This window comes from Cyprinus carpio, chromosome B21 (genome assembly GCF_018340385.1).
Source record: "Cyprinus carpio isolate SPL01 chromosome B21, ASM1834038v1, whole genome shotgun sequence".
NCBI classification, from domain to species: Eukaryota; Metazoa; Chordata; class Actinopteri; order Cypriniformes; family Cyprinidae; genus Cyprinus; species Cyprinus carpio.
The window spans coordinates 8,060,348-8,085,455 of NC_056617.1; the positions used below are offsets into that span (position 1 = coordinate 8,060,348).

Genomic DNA, 25,108 nt, shown 5'->3' on the forward strand with positions numbered 1-25,108 from the left:
AGTAAGTCATTGCTACACAGCAATGTGCAGAAGCTAGAGCGACTGAGGGAAACCACCTGACCTGTTTAAGCCTGTTTGGGTCATAGGGTTCTCCTGGCGATGTGGATCTGCTGGGCCCGGCGGACACGCTGTGGCCTTGTTCATGGCTGCCGTAGCGGTCGCAAGAGTAGTATCGCTGCTTCCTTTCCACCGCTGAGGATGAATGGTGCTTCCTCTCGTGAGAACGGCCGCGGTCTCGCTCCCGTGCTCGTTCCCTAGGCAGTGACTCAGTGTTTGGATCTGCTGTTGTATATGAAAATACATCACATATATTAATCAGCCATGTCCTATTCACAGCTAAATGTATTTTTTATATGTTAAAATATGATGTTCTGTGACTCTTTTAAAACATTTCTTGTTTGTTTGAGGGTTGCGACCAGCCCAACATAGCAACAGTGGCGTGAGAAAGTTAAAGTGAGACTGACAGTGAAACAGATGAGCGGGATCTGTTTTCCAACAAATGGAAGACAGAGAGAGGTACTTCAAGATCAATCATTCTTTTTGAGGTTGTTTTGTGATTTAAGTAGTGCAAAAAATTACAACAATTTAAATAAAAATCATTTACTATATCTATTTAATGACATATAAAATCTACTTTTCAAAAGTTACATTATCTAAAAAATATATTTTTTATGTTTTTGGAGGAAAAAATATTTTACGCTCACCAAGGTTGCATGTATTATACATAAAACTGTAATATTGTAAAATATTATTACAAATTAAAATAATCATTTTCTATTTTAATATATTATTAAATCTAATTTATTCCTTGTTTGGATTGTTTGTTTACTTAAAAATTTGTAATTTCAAATTAAATTAAATGATTAATGATTCATTTCTCATTTTCTCTGCTTACATTCTCCCCCATAAATGAATGAATCCATAGACAGGGGCCATTTAACTGGTCTGTAAACATCAGACACTGCTGCCCAACACCAACCCAAAACCACTATTATACCAGAGGGCACTTATATATCACCACAAAAGAGCTGGTGACTTGTGTGTGTGCATGTGTGAGCCCTGCTGTTTGGTGCTGTTGTGATCTTTGACTACAGAGAAACAAAAAACATGTAGAGGAAGATGTATGTGGGTGTCTGTATGTGTTTGAAATCCGAGTACAAACACACCCAACTAAAATGAGCTTTCAGTGGACTGATGTATTGCTCTGTTTCAACTCAGTCAAAGCTGACTGATCTATTAACAGCAGAGCCAGACTCCAGCTGAGAAACATGTTTATGTTCCAATGTTTCTAAGAACAGAATGAGAGGAGCATGAAAGAAAGAGAAGGAATCTTGTAATAAAGAAATAATAGGCGGTTCATTTTGTCATCCTGAGAGAGCTCCCCTCGTGAGCAACCACAAGTTGCTTTCTCCGACTGCTGACTTTTCCCAGTCATGCCACATACTGGCCAAGAAACAAAAATCAAAAAATCAATCCGTTCAAAAGCACATTTTCTAGCAATGGTCTGTAAGCCCCACTCTAAGTCAAAGAGAGAGGTTGACAAAGTAAATCCTACACCAAAGTGCTTCAGAGAGCAATTAGGAGTTTTTTCCTCGATAACCTGATCACTGTAATCCTTAAAAGAATTTACATCACTGTGCTAAGCAAAAGAAGCTGGGATTTTCAACTAGTACATTTCTTCATAATCCTTAAAGACTGTACATACCTATATACTGTATAACAAATGTCATTTTTTTATACAAAATTAATAATATAATATAATATAATATAATATAATATAATATAATATAATATAATATAATATAATATAATATAATATAATATAATATAAAACTGCATAGCAACACGATATAACATGATATAAAAGGAGGCTTCAAGGTGATGACAAAAATATTTTAATCTGTTGTATTATTTCATTTTATACAACACTTTCTGGTCCTTGAATCTGATTGGCTGAGAGGAGTGCAATATTCTAGTAATAACAGAACTCCAACCATTTCACCATTTGTATCACTCCACAGCTAGTATAATGGTGTATTTCCAAATCCACTACAATTTAAAAAATCACACAGATTTTGTGTCATGGAATGTAGTTTTAAGAGTTTATTTAGATGAGAATGTAGTTGTTTAGACTTCAAATATGTGGTTTTTAATAAAGATAATGTCTATTTGAAAATTTGCTTCAACGTTTTCTGAGATGTGAGCTCCAGGGTATCAGCGGCCGTTCAGTGCTCATGAACCCGCCGAGAGCAGCTTCACCTTGCTCAGTTCTAATAAAATTTGCAGCTGGCTCTGATGTCTCTTAAACACAAGATATAAGTAATCTGGGGTAAATCTACCAGGCATTCATCTACTATTTGTTCCAGAGCAAACAGCTTTGAGGAAGAGCAAAATATCATTTTTATAGTGAATATGTGAGATATGTTTTTATTTAACATATAGTTCATGAAATTCCAAATCACAGCTTCTGTTAACAATATAGTAAATATATATTATAGTTACCGTTCTGCTAATATTCTATAGGGGGCTTTTAAATATTGTGTTAACAGGTAAAGGGGGCCTTTAACTAAGACGAGAGAGATCCATTCTTCTAGGTGGTTGCTTACTAGCCCAAATCAAACAGGTCCACTCTATGACATTTTTTGTGCTCTTTAATATTCATTATTTTCTTTCACATGGATGTGCTGAAAAGCATAAAAAATTAATGAGAAAGGAAAATCGCACCCACCTGCAGGGGGAGGCTGCTCCTCGTTGATGGCTCGATCCAGCGATTTGTGCTTCTTGTCTCTGCGCCGCTGGCAACGGTGATGATGATGGTGATGATGATGATGAGCTCTCTCTCTCTCCTGAGTGAGAGTCTGGCCCGGGGCCATCTTGGGCCTCTCCAGGTCATAATCGCTCAGATTGACCTCTCGCACCCCTCTCTGAGGAGTCAACGAGGAAGTAGACCGCCGCATTGGACTCACGTCTGCGATAGGCTGTGTGGTGGAAATAAAGCGAGTTAACATGTGAAAGACGAAGAAATGGGATGAAGGAGAGGACACATGTCTAGCACAGTACTAGAATGACAAGAGTCTCAGAGCACTAGACCTGTCACAACAGACGCACAACACCAGCTGAGCATGAAAACACACTTCCACTGAAGAGCGACGTTCAGCCCGCTCCTGCGGACACACGCACGCATCGGAGAACAGTGGAACACCGTCACGCTCGATGCAAACACTCTGCTGTTTGAATGCTGTCATCGAATCGTCTCTTACACATGAACTGGGCGGCTGGAATAGTTGCTTATGAACTATCCACAGCCAAGCAGCGGTCACTGATCTATAAAGAGTCACTGGTGCTTTTCTTGCTTACCTGTTGCTGTTAATCTCTAGATACTATACAGTAGGTATACATGTGTATTTACAGTATCAAAAAGATATTCATTAAATGTTAAATTGTCACTATAGAACAGATTCTTTAGAGAATCTGTGACCACTCCTTGGTGATGACTGGAATTTTTACCTTTGTAAGTCTTTTTCTACAAAGACTCATTAGTGCCGCCCAGTGGCATAAGTGTTCAGAACCTCTAAGAAGCAGTGCATCCCCTCTTCTCATAGCTTGAAAAGTTTCTATTGAACTGCACAAAATCCATATGAATCAATCCACTGAATATCGAATATGAGGTTTTCAGTGGTTGATTGTAAAATCATTAATTATTCCCCCCACTGCAATTTCTTTTGAAAGAAATTAATACTTTTATTTAGCAAAGATGCATAAAATTGATCAAAAGTGACTGTAAAAACATGATTTATTATTATAAAATAAATGATGTTCTTTTGAACTTTCCATTCATTAAAGAACCTTGAAAAATATGTATCACAGTTATTTTACATTGCAATATTAATTCATAATATTGCTGGTTTTACTGTATTTTTGATTATATATTTGAATAGTTTGTTATTATTTTAGATTTTTTCATATTATTTTTTTTTTTTTTTTTTTTACACAAACATTAGTGTACATGATAATAATCATGTATATGGCTGAAAGATATGTGAAGAGAGGACTACACTAATTAAAATGATACACAACCCACTAAATGAAACACACTCATACTTACAGTTAGCACCAAACAACATCCAAGATAAAATAAGCATCACATTTTAGTATTTGCTTTTTGTATTCCTTTAACTAAACTGTGGTTAATCTATTCAATTAGTAAAATAGTCACCCACAGTGGTGAACTACTATATATGGCTTTTGTAGTGCGTGTTAGTTTTGTGTTTACCTCACAAGGCTAATATGAATTGTGGTTATACAAGTTTATTGGACTCCTAAAAGAGTGTGAACTCTAAAAGAGCTGGAATGGATAAAGCACACACAAGCCAACATAGAAATGGAGTGGCTGGCAGAGAGAGACAGAGGGAGAAAAAGAGAGAAAGGGAGAGTGATTGCAGGTGGAACACTTGTACATACTGCTAGATACGTTCCGGCGGTGTGGCGTAAGTGGCTCCGCTGTTGGACGGGAAGAGGAAGAGGACACATAGGTGAGGAGAGCAGGGCACACAGCTGTGGCAATCATGGACACAGTAACAGAGTGAGACAGGAGGAGAGAGTTCACAAAAGAGGAACAGAGTAAGAATGAGTGATGTTTATGAAAAGTCTGGATATCAAGGTGCCTGGATGGTGGATTAGAGATTGTGTTGAAATAAAAGGTGGAGACATGAGTTCAGTGAGTTTGATGTTTTAAAGACTGTTGGAGAGAAAGAAGAGACAGATAAGACAGGACAAGACAAGACAGGAAGAGACTAAAGACAAGACATTATAACAAGGATGCTGGAGACTGTGTAAGTCTATTAGCGATGTGGCAAAAATATCAAATCAAAAGAAACCAAGTATGTACACAAATAAATTTACAGTTAAAAAGCAACATCAAATAATTTCACAAGTTAATGAGGAAAAACTCGATATGAAACATACAAAAACAAAAACTTTATCCGTGTTATTAATGATAACTACAACAATTAAATTTATTTATTTATTTATTGTAAAAAAAAAAGAAACTTATTTGAACAACTTAAGCTTAAATACTTATTAAAAAAAAATAAAAAAAAAAGTAATTTCTAAAATAACTAAAACTGAAAAAATAAAGCATAAATACAGTATAGTATATAAATATAACAAACATTTTTAAATACCACAAACTAATTAAAATGACAAGCACATAAGACGGGAAAAAACTTTTACTAAAATCTAAATAAAAAACTGAAAACAAATGAAAGCTTATTCAAAATATTAAGAAATACTATAATACTACATAGAAATAATAAAACAACACTGAAATTCAATCCTACTTATATCTACATTGTAAAAAAGATATTTCAAGATGTAAATAAAACAAAGATTATTAGAGTACATTTTAATGTGTTTCAGTCTTTAAAATACTTTAAAAATGCTTAATTCAATGTTTGTGCTGTTTCTTTGTAATTAATTGTGAAATATTCTAGCAATTTCTGAGTGAAAGTTGTTTCTGCACCATTTTTGTCAGTGTAATTTAAAATAAATTAAAGGATTTAATAACAACAAAGATAAAAAATAAAACATTCTTATATAGTTTTGTATGTCTATACTGTATGTAGACTTTGCATTGTCCCTCTTCTCTTTCTCTCTCTCTCTCTCTCTCTCTCTCTCTCTCTCTCTCTCTCACACACACACACACACACACACACACACACACACACACACACACACTCAACTGAACTGAACTGAAGAGAATAAATGTACCCTCAGTGGAGATTGGTGTATACAGTAAATTAACCTCATCTGACTTCCTCCAATTCATTTGCTTGAATTCTTCACCTCTTCTCTGCATTCATTAATACACCCTCACTATTACCTCCATTCATCTCTTCTCTCATACAGCTACCCATTCACTCCTCTTCCCTCTATCTGTGCAAAGACGTCCTCCAGCTGCCTCTTTCTTTGCAGGAATTAATTTAGTCAGAATAAGAAACAAAGGCTGGGCAGCTGTTATTTTCAACTCCCACCAGAATGACCTCATATGGCCATGATGGATAGGAGATGTTTACCTGAAAGCCAGCGTTCAGTCTGGGCATGGAGGCAGCTCTGCCGTGACCCTCCAGCACAGGATACCTGCCCACATCAGAGTCATTCTCCATGTCAGTCATCTCAACTAATTCCTGCCACACACACAGAACCAGACAAAACAAACACCGTTTAACTGACCTGTAAATGTCTGACACATGTAACTTAAACAGGACTGATTCAGGAATCACTAGTAGAGGTCAAATCACCTGAGATCTGTATGTGTTTGGCACATCTTCTGATTGGCCCCGTTGGACAGGCCTTCTTTTTGCTTCCTGTGTGACTTCCTGAGGTATGTCTCCTGATGGAGACGTTTTCATGGCACTGCTCTGGCTTTGTCTGTGGCATACATACAGTTAAAAAAATAAAAAATAATTAAATGCAAAGTGTAGCAAAATAAAGATCAGAGTGGTAGAACACTCACACTGCATCCCCATTGGTCAGGTGAAAGGATGTGGGCGGGGCATCTGGATGTGGAGTGGTATCTGATTGAGAAGAGGGCGGGGCTTTCAGCACTAGTGGCTCCTGATCGTTCAAGTGTGTGAGAGGAAGCATTGGTCTGAAAAGAACTCCAACTTTACTCTGAGGACAAAACACAAACACAACACTTTCAGAAGGACTACATTATAAATTAATAGCTTATAATTTGATAATAAAATATGGCATCAATCTACATCTAATAATTAGAATTCTACAGATAAATTTAGTTATTTGTAGTTCCTCTACCTGTGTGCCTGGTGCAGCCTGCTGCTGTTGGAGTCTTTTGGCTCGGTTCTGCTTATAGTAGTCGAAAATCATGAGAGCAGCATAGACCTTCCCAACAGTCAATTCATTATCTAAGAGAGAGTGAAATGCACATGAAATACCAAATGGACTGAAATGCAGTGAGAAAACCGATGTCCACTAGGTGACACCAAAAGCTCAGAAGTCACAAGCAAAACCAGGGTGAATAACTCAGGTGAAAAATGTCATCAGTATTGTTAATGAAAACTCAAACTCAAATGAGCATTTAATTAAGATTCCGTATAAATTTTAAGTGCTTTCTAAACCAAAATCAACATTACTTTAGCAAGAGTTTCTAAATGCAGGGCTTACGTTTATGAGGTGTCACCAGCAGGTCCACTGTTTTTGATGACAAGTTAGTCCAAATTTTATTTATTTCCTTCCTTAATTCAGCATCACAAAGCCGCTGAGCCAGAACTCCTAGAAAAAACACACAATGTTAACAGTATTGTTCACACTTTATTTTAAGATCCAATTCTAGCTATTAACAAACCATTGACTACGACTTTTGCCTTAATAAACTCCTAACTTGCTCCTTATTAATAGTTTCTAAGGTAATTGTTAAGTTTAGGTATTGGGTAGTATTAGGGATGTACCATATCATGCATAATTTGTGATTTATAAGTACTGATAAACAGCAGATATGTTAATAGGCATGCTAATAAGCAACAGAATTGGTTCCTATACTAAAGTGTTACCACAGTATCTAACAGAGTCTTTCATAATTCTTATCCTTAATATCCCCACAAGATTTTTTTTTTTTTTTTTTTTTGTCAAGCTGTTAATGGATGTTATCTTATTCTTTAATCATATTTTGCACCAAGTAAAAGGTTAAATTAAAGTCAAAGTCAGCGGGGAAAGCATCATTCAATTAACTTGTAACACTTTTAAAGCTGGTGGAGTGTTAAATTAAATGAGGCTGATGGAACAGAGCAGTGACTGGTGAAAAGCACTGCTGGAGCAGATGGACAGTTAAAGGAGCTTTTGACAAATGCCAGTGGCTGGTCCTGAGGGCTCCAAGCGGACACTCACCTGATGCCAGTTTAATCTCCAGGGCAGTCCGGATGAGAGCCATTAAAGTGGAGGTAAAGTGAACTGTACTATCTTCAGCTATGGGCATGTTCATCCTCACCAACCGCTGTGGAGTCACGGACACAGATAGTTTGTGATTAATATCACACATGACTGCAGGATACGGAAATGTCCATAACAAATGACAGGAGGAATTTGCATGCTGAGGGAGAGTAGCGACTTAGTCTATGTAATTTCCCTTTCATCAATAGTCATTTCCGAACTCTCATCTCAGCACACAAATTGTCTCTTCAGGACATCAAAATGAGAGGAGGGAGAGAGTGTGTTTATATTTCATGCAGAGGATAAGTAATGTTGGAAATGGAAGATGTTTTGCCGCATTTCTCCAGTTAGCAGACAGTAAAGCTGTTTTTTTCATACTGAGAACAGTGTGAACTTTAGCTATTATTGGAGGTTCACAGGTTTCTCAGTAAATGCGATTACATAAACAATCTTACAATGATTATGCTTAATAACCATGACAATGTATAAGATCATATTAACACTTTGAGCTGTTTGTGTGTTTTTTAGCAGGTTTAAGCAAAAACTGTTGTGACTTCAATTGGGGTAAAATATGGACTAACTTATAAAAATCTTTATCCTTTGTGTTTGAGGTCTCAGTAATAAATATCGCCAGTTTGCATGCAGGCAGCTATGACTACTGTCCACGTAGAGAATGCAAATACACTAGTTCATGCGCACTGAAATGTGAGGTGTTGATGGGCTGCTTTTTTTGTGTTTTTACAAAGTCAGCGATGACCTTCAGAAAGGATGATGACCAAAAGCGAGTGAGAAAAGATAACATGCTGACCAACCAAAACCAATAGCCACAAATGCACCAACCACAAGAAGCCGGAGTAGACGCTTCACAGATTAACACACCCAGCATTAATTATAGTGTTTAAAAGAAAACAGATGCAAAATAAACAGAGAATGAATCCGTTTCCGTGGTGTAGCGTGAAGGAGCGTAACATCATGCACAGGGACAACGCTCTGCCTTCATTAGAGTACGTAGGCCAGCACAGACATCTTTCCACAACAACTACCAATGAAAAAGGGAAAGGACGCTCCACTGAGCACACATCTACAGCAAGCTTTCTTTCTTTCCTCCCTGTTGATTCAGTGCTCTGAATTCCGGGGAAGTGGGGGCTTGTTCTATTTAGAGCTTGCAGGAGAACGTTGCATCCTCAAGCCTTCACGCACGCAGACTGTGTGGCCTCAGAGAGTGGCTCGGCAGACAGACACGAATGTGCATCTCTTGAACGTTACCCATTCAGACAGCTGGAACAGGGTGTGTAAACTTATTGACTCGGAGGCAGCTCTCAAAGTGGCAGAATGGCCTGCGACCAAAATAGGCAGCCCTGTACCAGTTACGCTTGAGATTCAGTTTTGATATATTTAGATTTTTTACTTCCTTAGTTTCTTTTATACAGTGAAAGACAAAGACTGCAACAATTTTAGTACTGCTGCAGATGAAATTGAGTGCTGACTGTGTATTTATTCTGCTCTGTACTTTTGTTCTGTTTTGAAATCTACCGAGCTGCCTATGTAGACAGAATTTTTTAGGGCGTTCTCAAGACAAAAAGTTTTCTATCAACACTAGTGAAAAATAAATAATCTAAAATGTATTTGAAATACATTTATTTCATGCTAAGCATGCAACAAACACATTTACATATTTATGTGCTTAATAAAAATACCCTGCAATTGTATTTTTAGCAAACTAAACTGGTATACTTAAAGTCTGCTAAGTTGGAACAACAAATTTTTGTGCTTATTGCATTTTAATTGTGTGGAAGTCCAACTAAAGATATACTGAAGTATATCTGATTGTGCTAAAGTGAAACTATTGCAAGTATACTTCAGGCACACTTCAAATATCTTGCATTTAAAGACCAGCTTTTTTCAAAGATTATAAACTGTAATCTGCATCAATAGTGACATTAAACACATTTTAGTATTAATATTAAGAAATGTGCATTGTGCACAAGTAGTACTCCAAATAAAGTTAAGTTATAACTTTTAGTAAATATGCTAATAGATTTGAACTATACTTAGTATGAAATAAGTGTCTTTTTTTTTTTTTTTTTTACTAGGGAAAGAGTTTTATTATCATCCATCAGTGAGATCAAAAGGCACATAAAAAAAAGAGCACAACACAAAGCCACACACACACACACACACACACACACACACACACACACACACACACACACAAACACTTGTACAATTAGAGCACTGACTGACAGCCACATCAGCCAATGAGAGGACAGAGGAGGAGCTAAGGAGTAGTCGGGGGTGGGATCTACCTTATAGGCGATTCTTGGAGGACATTTCTTTCCCAAACCTAGTGGAGGGGACATGTGGCGAAGCATCTCGTACATATCGAGGTAGGATATGCGTCCACTTCATAGGGGTGAGTTCAAAGGTCACACAGACAACAAAAAGGAGAAGGAAGTAGTAGTGGAGAACATGTGACGTGAATGAAAGAAAGGAAAAAAAAAAAAAAAAACATTGTTATCAAGGATTCTGAAGGAAGGTCAAGGGTATCCGATACCATCCGGTCTCAGAAGGACGGATGGATCACGCCTGCTTTTAAAGCTACAGGCTACCAGTGATCCAGGGATGAAGAACATGGCATGATGGGATTGGGCTGCAGTCTGGAGCTTCTGTCGTTGCATGCTAGGACGCACCACGGCTAACCAATCAGATACTCAGGAACAAAGCTAATATTTGGTCTAATTTTAAGCAGAGCAAATAAAAGCTGGCCTGCTACATCAATATTTACGATAAGTGAACATATGGGATTAGTTTGGGATGAGGGATTTAGCATTTGGCTTTGTTTCCTGGTTACCATGGTTACCCATATTAAAATTAGTAAGGAAAGAGGGGGAGTATAATCCAATCAGACATTAGCACTTTCAGGCATTTTATGGGCATTCATTTTTCACAGCACCACCCCCTAGAGGGAAGGTGTGTTTTCAAACCTTGTATGCCACCCTATTAGGGCACTTCTTTCCTAAGCCAAGAGGAGGTGAGATTACACGCAACAAATTGTACATATCCATATAGTGTATCCTTCCGCTGCAAAAAATAAGATATGGGTTAAGAAGACACACAGTTTAATAAATTTTTCCACATTCTGTCAATATCTAAAGACTTCATGCTTATTGAGATAACTGCTCTCAGCTGTGTGTTTTCAAGTTAAAATGGATTACACTGACAGAGAGGATAGGCTTTAAATCCGTTCTGCTCAAGACAGACTAAAAGTGGATGGCATGCAAAGGATAAGATTTGCATTCCTCAGCATAGACAAAGCTTGAGGATTTGATGTTAACCATGGTCACACAGTAAAATGGGATTCTTGTGACTTAAGGCTCTGAGTAAATCAGAGACAGTGCCAGTGGCGTACCCTCTTAAGCTGGCGTCTTTCAACCACTTAGTCTCGAGCTGTCACATTTTTTTTTTAAAATGGCACTAACTGCCAGCGACACCGTGGAGGAGTGATACGCACCAGGCGGCAGGGTCGTACTCAGCCCAAACACGGATGAACTCGTCGAGGTGATGAGGCCCGAGAATAGAAGCGTCACGTGTCAGGTACTCAAAGTTATCCATGATGACAGCCACGAACAGATTCAGCATCTGATGGTTGTAGGATTGAGGAAGAATTATGTAAAACAGGAGAAGAAATCTCAATTAAATAAAAAAAAATCTGTATAATAACAGATTAATTTTTTTTTTTTTTTTTGTGGTGTCTTGTTTGTTAGACTTTATAGGAAGTTTGCACTCATGAAAGCTGCTACACTGTGCAATTTAATGTTTTGTGTACTGTTTCATTCATGCATATACATTAGTGGTCAACATTTTGGGTAAAATTTTTATTTATTTCATTTATTTATTTATTTTCAAAAGAAAACACTAATGTTTCCCAAGGCTGCATTTTTCTGAATTTGTGTGTTTTGTGTCTGTTTGTATTTGAGATTTGTTCCACTAACCAGGAAGGAACAAAGGAAAATAAAAGAGACAAAGTAGAAGTAAGCAAAGTCACTGCCACACTCTTTTCCAGTATATCCAGAGTCACGGTCACATGGTCTTTCACTCAGACAAGACAGCATAATTTCATGCCAACCCTCCCCTGTAGCACTCCTGTAACATACAAATGGCGAGAGTCAGAAACTTTAGATTCACTTGCACTAAGTTGTAACAGTTAGTGAGAGCTCATATTTTAAGAAGACTGAACAGATCAAACATTACTTTACCTGAACAACAACATGAGGGCCTGAAAAAATGTTTGGAAGTTATTATGGATGTTGATAGCTGACTCCTCGGACAACATGATGTTGCCAAACACCTGACCATAGATAGACAAGAACATCAGCATTCTAATTTTGGGTACATTACAAAAAATGCAAGCATTTTTGTGGAGATGGGCTGTGAATTACATAGTGCAATGTGTGCACTTTCCTATTGAGCCTGCATGAAAATACCTGCAAGGACTGTGTCAATAATTCAGACTGCCTGGAGGGTATGTGACAGTAAGCATCTGCAGTATTAACAAGGCCACATACACATTTTCCATAAAGTGTGACTCATGTGTAAGAATTTTATAACTTTATGTCAGACAACAGACATGCAAACAAACACACCGACTCACTCAAATCTACCGAGTTGAAATGCACTGACAGGCAGTAAAACAAATCACAATAATCTGTCAGCCACATACATTACAAAAGCACATCCAGTGACCATGGATGGACACAGTCTTTTAAAGTAGCATCCATATAGTAATAAAAATAATACATTTATAGACTTTTCTGCCACAAATGATGCATATTAAACCCAATGCTGAGAGTGCACTTTTTATTATTCTGGAAATAACTGACCTGTCTGTCAGTTTGTAAAAACATTCTGTGCCAAGTTATGTCCAACTGTCTTGTCATAATCATCTAAAGGCAGTAAACTTAGCAACTTTTGCACAATATATACAAGGAATACCAGAGAGGGAGCATTTACACCCAAAAGACACCCAAGATACATGATTGATTGATTGAATGAATGAATTAGTCTTATTGACCCCAAACTTTTAAAACAACATGTCACATAATATAAATAAAGCTTAACTTAAGCCATGACTCTAATATGCTTACAATTCAAATCATACTATAAAAAATACTAGAAAGATTGCAAAAACTGGTTCAAAAATGTTTTACACTGAAAGATGAAGCAAACGTTGAGTTGGCAGTAGGAGTTCCAAGCGAACAGTTGATTACATGGCTTACTGATGATGTTGCTTCCTCAGTCTTACAGGATACAATTAGCATTGATTTACAATGCAGTCCTAATCTACTAGATGGCAGATGCCATCATTTCCAGCACAATCTGGGAGATTGCCTGCACGTCCTTAAACGAGCAATCAAACTTAAAGATGAGATCCAACCGAAAGACTGGAACAATGGCTTCTTTTTCATAAAGCCTATGAAGCTTTCAAATGGAAAAACACCATCTGCCCATGCAAAACAGCCTGTGCTTTTTACAGAAGACTGTGGTCATTCAATGAGCCCAAGATCAATAATCTATAATGTTAAAGCTGTAAACGTTAAGTGAGATGATTGTAGATGCTGTGGAGATGAGATCTCAGATGGAAAGGTTGTATGAAGGGTAACATTTATGAGTCTCTTTTAAAGCTCACTGGATCTCACCTGCATCCCAATGATGGCATATATGAAGAAGAGCATTGCAATGAGGAGACACACATACGGCAGGGCCTGAGGACAAAATACAGTTATTTTACAGACAAACAATTGTCTAAGTTGTCCAAGTAAAGTCAAAGGTCAATTTCTGACCTTAAAGGACTGAACAAAGGTCCAGAGCAGGATGCGAATGGTATAGCCCTGCCGAAGTAGTTTAATGAGACGGGCGGCCCGGAAGAGTCTCAGGAAACTCAGATTAATCCTCTTATCCTGGATACAAAGAGAAGCAGAAAGAGAGATCAGAGATGCATCACTGGAACTGTATTTAAACCCGAGACGAGGACACATCCTCAAGCAACGGCCTCTGTTAGATTTGTTAAGTTTTTTTGTTAAGTTAAAAACTAGTTAGTCTCATGCAGGACAATGTTGTTCATAGTCTGGTAATGATGCATGAATAGTCTTGCATGAACATGCTTTTAAATAGAAATAAACAAATTCATTAGGGATGGGCAGTATGACCACAGTAAGATATTATATCACAGCAGGGTTATTATTGGTAACTAAAACTAAAACTTAATAATAATAATAATAATAAACTGAAATAAAACAAATATTAACATTAACATATTAAAAATCCTAGGGCCAGATTTTCTAACAACTTGCACCAGCGCAAACCATCTTTTGGCATTAAAACAATACTGTCAGGATTTACTAAAAATGTGCAGTTAAGTATTAGTGCTGAAAAAACGTGGACAGTTATTTTTGCACCTGAACTTAAATATTAATTTGTAGGAGTTCCCCTTTCCAGATGCTAAATTTATGGGAGGAGAGTATTAAAATGAATCCCGCAGTGCGATATAGTAATGTTTGTGCTCATCAAATTACTGGTATTTGTGCCTTTATTTAATGCCCCAAAAAAGCATGCATTAAACTATTTTGCGCCTGTGTCGGAAGTAGATCACCCCCACCTGATGAGCATTGGTTTTGCATATTTGTGACTATGCTAATTTGCACTTCACTTGGTATATTGCATTGGTCTATATGAAATGAGATGTTGCGTTTGTGTTTTTTAATTTGCGTGTTGTCAGTAAATCATCTACAGAAATTTCCACGCCCATCGGCTCTGTATTGAAATTGCCCTGTTTAGTAAATCTGGCCCCTATTTTTTATTTACTTACCAAAGCAAAATTTTCATTCATTCAAGCTGAAGTACTAAAATAACTTAAAAAAGGCAAAATAAAATAAATAACATAGAAACATTAACAACAATATGTAATAGTTTATCAACAATTAAATACTGCTATCACAGTAACTATATATATATATATATATATATCAAATTCTACAAAAGTTCACAAATGAAAGATATTTCTTTTTTTCTTTTTATACGGAATTTAGTATACACAAACCAATGAAAGATTATTCATAACTGACCTGAGAAACAAAGACCTACATTAAAAACCAAACTTCACAGTATACGGCCCATATACATACCACCCATCCCTAGTCTCTCAATACTGGAAAAGGGAAAAAAAAAATAGGGAAAATTTGTTCATCACTTTGAATAGATCTTGAGATACCAAAAACAACAACAACAAAAAACCCTTTGCATCTCAGCATGGTGCTGGATTGAACCAAGTCTGATCCCAGCAGCTATAAAGGTGAGCATTCAAGATTAGGATAAAGAGGTTTGACAGGAGGAGAGGTTTGGACAGAGACAGGCAGTGCAGGAGCGATGAAGCCACTTACCGTCTGCGCAGTCCATTGGGAAAAGGAAGGGGACAGGTGCCAACAGAGATTTAGCATGGAAATAAGAGTCACAGTGAAATCGTTAGGAGAGGCCGGAGTCCGTCTATGACATGCAGAGACGCAGCTGTCAAAACTCATTGGTAGAGATCTCCGGATTGTCATCTTCAGCAGATGATTTGCTCTTATAACAGGTTGAATGATTAAGGGCTGAACCGGATTTATTTGAAATTATCTAGTGCAAAGGTTGCATTGAGCTAAATGTGGTTTAAAAGTGCCCATATTTTATTTAAGATGTATTATATTTACTATAATACTGTAATGCAGTGCTATTATAGAGTATAATATGTATAGAAAAACTACAGAAATTTGTTTTTATTTTTTGGAAGTCCATGAGTTTTGAAAATGTAAATGTTTTTAGGTTTTCCATGGAACCCTGTCAAACTGTCCCCATGATTTTAACCACAGACAAACTGAAAGCAGACTATAACTGCAACACACATGCGACAAAACATAAATAATAAATAACAAAATAAAATAAATAAATAAATAAATAAAATGCTGAAAACTCACAAAGAGACCAAGTTAAAGGGTTAGCTCACCCAAAAATGAAAATTAGGCTGTGTTTTACTTAACCCAGAGGCATCCTAGGTGTATATGACTTTCTTCTTTCAGACGAATCCAGTCAGAGTTATATTAAAAATTGTCTTTGATCTTTCAAGCTCTATCATTGCAGTCAGTGGGTGTTGCAGTGCTTCAGTCCAAAAGAAGTGAAATATAAAGCACCCATCCATAAAAAAAAAATGTCTCACACGGCTTGGGGGCGGCGGGGGGTTGGGGGGATGGGGATTGGTGGGGAACAAATGCCTCCTGTAGCGAATCGATGCGTTTGTACTTCTAATTAGTGACTGTTGTTTTGATTTGATCTCTCCACTGTGTTTCCTCATGTGTTACTTCTGAGCGGCACATGCACAAAGCTGACCTCATACGTCATCAGCCCGTGTACAACAATGGGTACTGTAATATATTTTAGTGTTTTTTTTGTTTTTTGTATGGATATTTTTCTTACAAAAATGCATTGATTTGCTACAGGAGGCCTTTGTTCACCCCACAGAGCCGTGTGAGACACTTTTTTTATGGATGGGTGCTTTTTATTTCACTTCTTTTGGACTGATGCATGCAACACCCGCTGACTGAATTGTTTTGGATTGGTGTAGCCAGGACAATTTTTAATATAACTCCGACTGGATTCGTCTGAAAGAAGAAAGTCATATAGACCTAGGATGCCTTGGGGGTGAGTAAAACACAGCCTAATTTTCATTTTTGGGTGAACTAACCCTTTAAGCTTTTAGAGGTTCTCATCTGAAGCATCCCCTGCAGTAAATTATATTATTCATAACATTTATCATATATGTGCTGAGATTTAAAAAGATTTTATTTAAATAACTTTGAATTCTGGTTCTCAAACACTTTGATGTGTCTCTTTGATGACTCACCTCGATCTCAGTAACCAGGATGTCTGTGATGCTCCCCAGCACAGTAACAAAGTCAAAAATATTCCATGCCTCCTTCAGGTAGTTCTGCACAAATTTAGAAAAACATAAAACTACAACAATTAAAATCAAATTACACCACAAACATCTTAAACCGTATGGTTAATACAAGCTCCCTTCTAAGATACCTAATTTTAGCCAAAATCCAAATGATATAAATCATAACATTCAAATTAAATTTACAATGAATGTAAATTATTAAATCTATCTATCTATCTATCTATCTATCTATCTATCTATCTATCTATCTATCTATCTATCTATCTATCTATCTATCTATCTATCTATCTATCTATCTATCATAATGATTGTATGTGTGTATGTGTGTGTGTGCATATATATATATTTATATATATATATAATGATTGTATGTGTGTATGGGTGTGTGTGACACACACACACACACACACACACACACACACACACACACACACACACACACACACACACACATAATACAAAAACACATACATAATATACTGTATAGACTATTTTTCTATTATAATTATAAATAATTATAACAAATGACTAAAATTTTTATATTCTATTTAATATCAAAATGAATTCCTACAATAGTTTTATCATTTGTAAAAATTAAGTACTATTATTTATTATATTTACATTTTAAAAGCTTAAAAACATGCTTCATCAAACTAGTTTAAAAGCAAGTTATGAGCTTTAAAGGAATGTTAATAGTTCCAAAGCTGTATAAGCTTCTTTCTTATGAAGAATTTTGAAGAACCAAACAGTTGTTGGTCCCCACTGACTTCTATAGCAGGGAAAATAATATTGTTGAAGTCAAAGGTGACCATAAACTGTTTGATTACCAGCATTCTTCAAAATATCTTCTTTTATGTTCAACACAAGAATGAAACTCATACAGGTTTGGAACGAGTAAATCATGACAAAATTTTCATTTTTTGGTGAACTATCCTTTAATTTCAGTTATGATGTTGCATTAAAAGGCAGGTGCCGTAGATGGTAATTCAAAGCTTTTCAGCAGAGCTGCATTTTTTTAAAATGAATTAATTATAATTACTCCACTTTAACTCTGCACTTATTCCTTAGAGAGCTCTTTTGCAAATTTGATTTTGATTTAGTTTAAGTATGGACTGCTTTTACTCATATAGACAAGTCCTTTTTAGAATCATTTACAATTCTAGTGAGGACAATGTAGCTTTTACAAATATAGAGAATCATACACGCACAAACTCAGGCAGACTGAAATGCAGACATTGGTGAGTCATGTAATAGATCTTTCATGGCAGGACAGTCTGTCAGGTGTCTTAGCCTTGGGTTCATGCCTCTCCTGAATGGAGCAAAGATTAGTCGACTGCTGCTAGACATGGATCCTGGACAGAACAACATGAGCGAGACCCATTCATCAACCCTGAGCTCCGAATAGGTGGAGGTAAACGCAAGCATCACGCACCAGAAAAGCTCTTAATAAATGAGCCTCATAAATGGAAATGGAGCTTGAGATGAGACCTTCTGCTGCAGGTCAGACCAGCCGGCACTGAAGAGAGATTTATGATACATTGCACGCACCCCTGCTCATATTGTACACTTAACCACACTTTTCTCACCTACCGAGCCTTTCGCTGATTTCACAGCCGACAGCCCTGCGGGCTGGTCAATCAACCGGCAGAGCTCCACTTTTCACTCAAATCAGTCATTCATACTCTTACTTTATCCAGCTCCTTTCAAATTTGAATCAAACTAGTTTTGAGTTTTTGCTATCAGCAAAAATTTGGTCCACCTTGCAATTTATTCTGCACTATTAGACAGAAAAAAATGATGTGCTGTATGCATTGCAGATAAATGTTTTTATTTATGATTTTTTTTTCAGATATGTTTTTGCTTGGCAGATGTTTCCCACTCCAATAAACTAAAGCCCCAATGCATGGTGTTTTGTTCACTGCAACTATGAGTTAAAGTTTAATCAAAAATGTTCTACCAGTTTAAATATGGATTGTTGAATGACTAGTTTAGTATCAAACACTGATTGTAATTATAAAATATAAGTAATATCAGAATCTCTCCATTCTCACCAGAGGGCCGAAGGCAATGACCTTGAGAATGCACTCCAGCGTGAAGAGAGCCGTGAAGATGATGTTCAGCCACTTCAACATGTCTTCATACAGATTAGGAGCATCATGGAACTATAGAAAAAGAAAAACACAGAGATAGTGACTCACTCTGCACTCACTCAAATATTCAAAAGATCTGTAAAACAGACATATATTCATGACTGAATATTCATGCACATCATTTCATATGCAATAATCAGCATTGCTGAACCTCAGTCTGTGTGATGGAATTGCTCAGTGCTTGTCTACAACTTTGGTACACTTTTAAAAATAAAGATTCCAAAAGGTGGTTCACAGCAATGGTTTAGAAGATACATTTTTTACCTTCATCATGAGGACCACTGTGTTGATGGCGATCATGGTCAGGATGGAGTACTCAAACGGAGTGGACACCACAAACTTCCATATCTTATACTGGTAAGACTCCTTGTCCTGCGGCATGTAGCGTGTCAGAGGTTTGGCATTGATGGCAAAGTCGATACAAGCTCGCTGTAGATGAAATCATAGCACAATTATCTCAACATGAAGTCCTCAACAAAGTGTTGAAGTGAATGTCTACAAGCACACAACTACTCATCACCCTGATCTTTCCATGTTTGATTACCAGAACAGCATTGGTATTCCCAGAACTCTATATGTCAAACGAATGAAAGGCTGTGAAAGAATGAGTGCTAGAAGACAAACATCAAGCTAGCTGCACAAATCAGAGTTACAGCAGTTTAATATTTAAACACGGGCTTATATCTCCTCTGAGAGAAGATACAGATATATTGATAAAGAACAGAGACAAACATAGAGACATCAGAAAAAATAGATTATTGCACTGTTCAAAATCCAATGCTGCATTATGATGTTTGGCAGTTAAACTGTCCCTAACTGGACCATAAAATTATTACAAAATAGTAAGAAGTAACCATTGCAAATAGAAAACAGTATTATGACAAAATTTACACAACAAATAAAACATTAACTAATTAACATTTTCTAATTTAGTATTTTAATTTTTACAAATGCATACAGTAATTAAAACTACTAGCACTACCTGCTAAAAAACCTGCATCTTAAACCAGCATAAGGTGGTTGAGAGACTGGTCTGTTGGCTGGTTTTAGAGAGGTTTTGAGCACTTTTCAGTTAATCAGGCCAGGAGACCAGCTGGCCACCCAATTAAACACGCTCTAATTTCTATGCCCATGTAAAGCACTTCAAATCAAATATTTATGATTTTCAATAACGGTTTGGACAACAATACAGCTTAATAGGTTTTAGAACAAAGCCAGAGAGTTCAAAGAGTTCTGACTGACTGGTCTGGTAGTTCCTCCTGGGGTTTAAGTTTGTGCTTTGTGTGTGTGTGTGTGTGTGTGTGTGTGTGTGTGTGACCTGTGTTTGTCAAAGGCGTTTAGAGTCAAGGTAGTGGAGATGTAGACGGACAGGTGCGCTGGCCACACACAGGTGAAAGGAATTCTCTTAAGAGTGCTTCTCTTCCAGGCATCTCACAACTGTCCGTGCATGTATGAAACTAGACTTTGACCTTGAATTTGCATACACTGAAACTCCATTTAAAGCAACAGTGAATGGTGCCTACAGTTTGCCATCACCCCATTTACTTGTCTGCTCACGGTTGATTTTAACCGACTATGTAAGCCTCCTATCCTACCTCATTCTTTTCCAAGCTGCACTCTGCCATGGCTTTATCTCCCTGCTCCTGGAACGTGATGATGATCAAAGCCACAAAGATGTTGACAAAGAAGAAGGGGAAAACGATGAAGTAGACTACATAAAAGATGGAGGTTTCCATCCGATAACCCGGACTGGGTCCCTGGTCTTCATACGTGGCATCAACAGAGTGTTTCAGCACTCTAGAGAACCAACAAGAGAATGTCAGTAGGATGATCAAACATCGTCAAGATGATCATGATACATTTTTCTCATTTTAACCCTTTGATGCATTGTGCCCACCACAGTGAACAGATCTTTAAAAGCATATAAGTCATGATTTTACTTCCCAAACTACTACGGGATTCCTCGAAAACATAACTAAAAACAGTTAAGGAAATGATATTTGAATATAATTTTATATTAAAAGTTATTAAAATTAAAGTAGTTATGAAATAGAAATTGAGATTGAAATTTTATTGTCTTTTCTCCTCTTCTGTGACATCTATCTGAGTGAAACAGATATATGAAACAGAGTGAAACAGTGAGACGGAACTTGATTTTGTCATTCAGGCAGTGATTTAAAAAAAATAAAAAATACTGAAAAAAGATTAAATAAAGGTAAATCTTTCATAATAAACACATTTTGATATTCCACAAAAATAAAAATAGTCCATTTTAATTTCACAGTGATTTTTTAAATTTAACTAATTATGTAATACTTGTATTACTAATGCAACCAACAATAGATTACCAAAGACCTAAACTAGTAATAAAAAAATTTAACTGTATAAATTTTAAATACATATTTAGTTTCTGGCACTATTCTATTTGACTGTAGATTTTTATCCCTTTTGTTTTGTGTTGTTTTGCGTTCATTTTTTTCTCTCTATAAAAAGGCATAAAATCAAACAAAAAAAGCTGTGAACTATTTAAAAACTTTTGAATACAAATTTAAAACATTTTCACAAAGTAGAACAGACCAAAAGCATCATCTTAAACCCGCAGATAGGGAAAAAGTGATTATATGCAATAGTTAAGATTACATCCTTGTCCACGAAAAAACGAAAGAAGAACTGCATATATATCACAGAGTACCAGAGCAGCTCTTGAATGTTAAAGAGGGATTTAAGTAAAATGCGAAAAACTTTCTGGATTTTCTGCATAACATTGCATAGTCTCTCTTAACCAAGTATGTGTTTTTCTATGAAAAGTTAAAATTAAGAAAGCAGAGAGTGGAGAGGAAGCCAGATTACACCAGAGAGAGTTGAGCAAGAATAGAAACTTAATCAGAACAGACAGAGTAAATGGAGAAAGAGATCAGCGTAAGAAGAACAACATTGAGTGTCCCTGTAAGATCACTGTGTGTGTGTGTGTGTGTGTGTGTGTGTGTGAGGACTCACGTTGGCCAGCCCTCTCCTGTAGAGACCGTGAACAGGGTCAAAAAGGCCCACAGGACATTGTCATAATGGAAATCATACTTCTTCCACTCTCGCGGCAGTGTCATGGCCAGTCCATCACTGCCATACTCCAGGAACTGACCCCTGAGTACAGACACATCAAAATCTAACTTTGTCTTCATTTACTATTTACTTTTTCTTCCTGCTTGGATTCCTTCTTTCTTCCTTCCCACTTCCTCTCCTTTACTTTTTTTTTTACCTTACTGTCTCTTTGCTTCCTTCTGTCCTTCTTCTCCTCCTTTTCCTTCTTTCTTTGCTCTCCTTCCTTTCATCTTTCCTTCCTTCCTTCCTTCCTTCCATCTATTCCTTCACTCTTCCTTCCCTTTTATTCTTCAGTCTTTTTGTTCTCTCCGCCTTCCTACCACACTTCCATTCATTCACTTGTCATTTCCTTTCCTTTTCTCTCCATTCATTTTTTCTTCCCTCCCTCCCTCTCTCCTCCCTCCCTCCCTCCATCCATCCATCCATCCATCCATCCATCCATCCATCCATCATGCAGAATATATCCCGACAGTCCAGCCAGAGCACAGCTGTACCTGCAGTCCTTCTCCAGGGCTTTGGACTCGTCGGTGCAGTGAAAAAACTTCCCCTTGAAAAGCTGCACAGCAATAACCGCGAAGATGAACATGAAGAGGATGTAAACGATGAGGATGTTGAGCACATTCTTCAGAGAGTTCACCACACAGTCAAACACAGCCTGGGGACACACAAACAGCACAAATCAGATCTCCTTCAAACATCTTCTGGATGGGACGGCCTTGCTGCCACACGCAGACAGTAATGCACACCTTCGTTAAATCCATCTGTAAAGAATGTGTCATTGTGTGTTAATGTCACCAGACCCTCTTGAAAGCACTTCACTAATTGTAGGCTGTGGCAAAGTCTTAATTGATTACTGCTCCTCTCGCTCTACATGACTGCACTTATGCTGAGGATAAAACGGGAGTGGGGGGGGGGTGTAAATCTTCTCATTTTTCTGTCATTTCTTTTCATTTAGTGTCCTCAGGGTATCATTATTAGCACTTAGTAGTATATATTTTTTCGGCATTAATGCTAATAAGATCTCCGTAGGCAGAATAAATGTCTCAGTGGCCCTGTGAGGATTTATCTGTGCATTAGCATTGTATCTAAACTAAACTGCAATTTAATCTAATGCCACTGGTGACGAATCTTCAGCCAAATGAATAAATGATGGTGTGAAATGTAAGTTTAAATGTATAATTTAGACATGTAATGAGATAACAGTGAGTGTCTCTAAAACGATTTGTTTGTGTGCCTAAGTGTGTGATTTGATTAGAAAGAAAGATGTAGCAAGGTTGTTAATGTGAAGGTCCACACAAGGGGCATCATCCCTGCCTGCAAAACGTCCACACACACAAGCACAGTAACACACATAATGTACCTAGGGAAACACTGACACAAAAACAGAAAACACTTGTTACTCTGACTTAGATTAACCAATTTAAAATGTCATTTATCTTGTACATATTTACATTAAACAGCTCTATCTGTGCAATACTATACTATATTCTACTATATTTAGAATAGCATACTAGGTATAACAGATTATGTTTGAGTGAATCTCGCCAAGACATATTTTGCAATAATGTGCTTTATAGAAATATTGAGAACCCTCGGAGAGGCGCATCTTATGCATGTGCTTTGCAAATGTCAGTCAGCATGATCGTTTCGTTTTAATAAGCATAGGTTTGAAAATCATATTTCACTGGTTTGGACTCATGTCATCAAAAATTTGATACGAATATTCATAAAACTGGAATGCTGCGCTTTGCAACGATAGAGCTACAACTTTAGAAGCAGCAGCAGTCATCCAGAAATGAGCAGAGAAAAAGGTACTCCTCTCAGAAAACGTACAAATAAAGACTATTTGGAGCATTGGGATTGCTAGAAGATAGCTTAATGAACTAATTTTTCTAAAAACCTCAAATTCGACCAAAACAGACATTTTTCCCTTCTTTTGCCTGTAGCTGAAAATTAGACCTTGCGCATTCCGACTATTTTGCCAACACAGGTCACATACAGAGTTCTGGTATGAAACTCTAGATGGCACAGTCTGATAGGTCTAATTCAATCTGACCTGATGACATCATTATCACATGGCACAGCTGATTGGTTCTCTCCTGTATTAGTAGCTAATGAGCTCGCTGCTCAACATTCAAATATATGACTAGAGCTTGCTGTAGCAGTTGCAGCTTGCTTCAGAAACCCTCCACCTTCCCCAGCTCCACCTGTAAAGATCTGCTATGAGGTGATTCATGTATGCTATTTCATGTATGTTATATTTGCAGCAGCAATATTTCTTACATGCTCAAAGCAGCATGTTGTGGATGTATTGGCAGTAGCAAGTCTCGGTACTTGCTCTGCCGCAGCAGCAGCAGCGTAGCATATCTATTCCGCCAAGACCAAATACATTAACAATGTCATGTACATTACCATGCCCAATCCCTCTGAGAACTGTCATGACAGAAATATAAATTTACAACTAAAACTACTTAATTCCACTTGCATGCTCTTAGAGGAGTAAGATAAGAACTAAGCAGGCTAAGATCCAGACAGTAGGAAATTACCTTGAGTTTAGGTAATCGTTTAATGGTCTTCAAGGGCCTCAGGACTCTAAGGACCCTTAGGGACTTGATAGTGTTGATGTCCTTGCCTTTAGTTCCTCTGTAAGGGAAAAAAAGGCAATGACTTAAAGACATTTCGAACACGCCTGCAATCACACATTTTAACAGACACTTGATACGTTTTGATGTCATCTGCCAGCACATGCACAAAGCCTGAATTCAATTCAATTACATTATAATGAGTTAATCACTTCCTCCAGCCCTTCATGTAATTCAGAATTACATTAGCTAGAGATTATTTGGTTAGTAGAAAGCATGCCGTCAAGGGGAGGTTATTCTACAGAAACTAACCTACCTCTGAGAGTGATGATAAATTTAATTTAAAA

At 37.1% G+C, this 25,108-nt stretch overlaps 1 protein-coding gene across 23 annotated transcripts in view; it reads right to left on the reverse strand.

Annotated features, from left to right (window-relative positions):
• The window catches only part of cacna1bb (calcium channel, voltage-dependent, N type, alpha 1B subunit, b), a 99,464-nt gene that overhangs the window by 4,095 nt on the left and 70,261 nt on the right, over window positions 1–25,108 (reverse strand). For 7 of the 23 annotated variants that reach the window (XM_042747731.1, XM_042747746.1, XM_042747745.1 and 4 more), the window contains 23 exons: window positions 24,726–24,822; window positions 22,674–22,834; window positions 22,081–22,221; window positions 20,679–20,880; window positions 19,348–19,512; window positions 18,985–19,095; window positions 16,877–16,960; window positions 15,384–15,386; window positions 13,788–13,904; window positions 13,644–13,709; window positions 12,204–12,295; window positions 11,940–12,090; window positions 11,459–11,586; window positions 10,254–10,350; window positions 7,906–8,011; window positions 7,186–7,293; window positions 6,817–6,926; window positions 6,515–6,672; window positions 6,300–6,429; window positions 6,075–6,185; window positions 4,462–4,500; window positions 2,729–2,978; window positions 62–282 (listed from right to left, as the gene is read on the reverse strand). In XM_042747731.1, the coding sequence (XP_042603665.1) occupies window positions 62–282; window positions 2,729–2,978; window positions 4,462–4,500; window positions 6,075–6,185; window positions 6,300–6,429; window positions 6,515–6,672; window positions 6,817–6,926; window positions 7,186–7,293; window positions 7,906–8,011; window positions 10,254–10,350; window positions 11,459–11,586; window positions 11,940–12,090; window positions 12,204–12,295; window positions 13,644–13,709; window positions 13,788–13,904; window positions 15,384–15,386; window positions 16,877–16,960; window positions 18,985–19,095; window positions 19,348–19,512; window positions 20,679–20,880; window positions 22,081–22,221; window positions 22,674–22,834; window positions 24,726–24,822 (2,848 nt within the window). Of the gene's footprint in view, window positions 1–61; window positions 283–2,728; window positions 2,979–4,461; window positions 4,501–6,074; window positions 6,186–6,299; window positions 6,430–6,514; window positions 6,673–6,816; window positions 6,927–7,185; window positions 7,294–7,905; window positions 8,012–10,253; window positions 10,351–10,931; window positions 11,029–11,458; window positions 11,587–11,939; window positions 12,091–12,203; window positions 12,296–13,643; window positions 13,710–13,787; window positions 13,905–15,383; window positions 15,387–16,876; window positions 16,961–18,984; window positions 19,096–19,347; window positions 19,513–20,678; window positions 20,881–22,080; window positions 22,222–22,673; window positions 22,835–24,725; window positions 24,823–25,108 lie in introns of all 23 variants that reach the window. The other 16 variants (XM_042747750.1, XM_042747749.1, XM_042747748.1 and 13 more) reach the window with 5 other exon arrangements.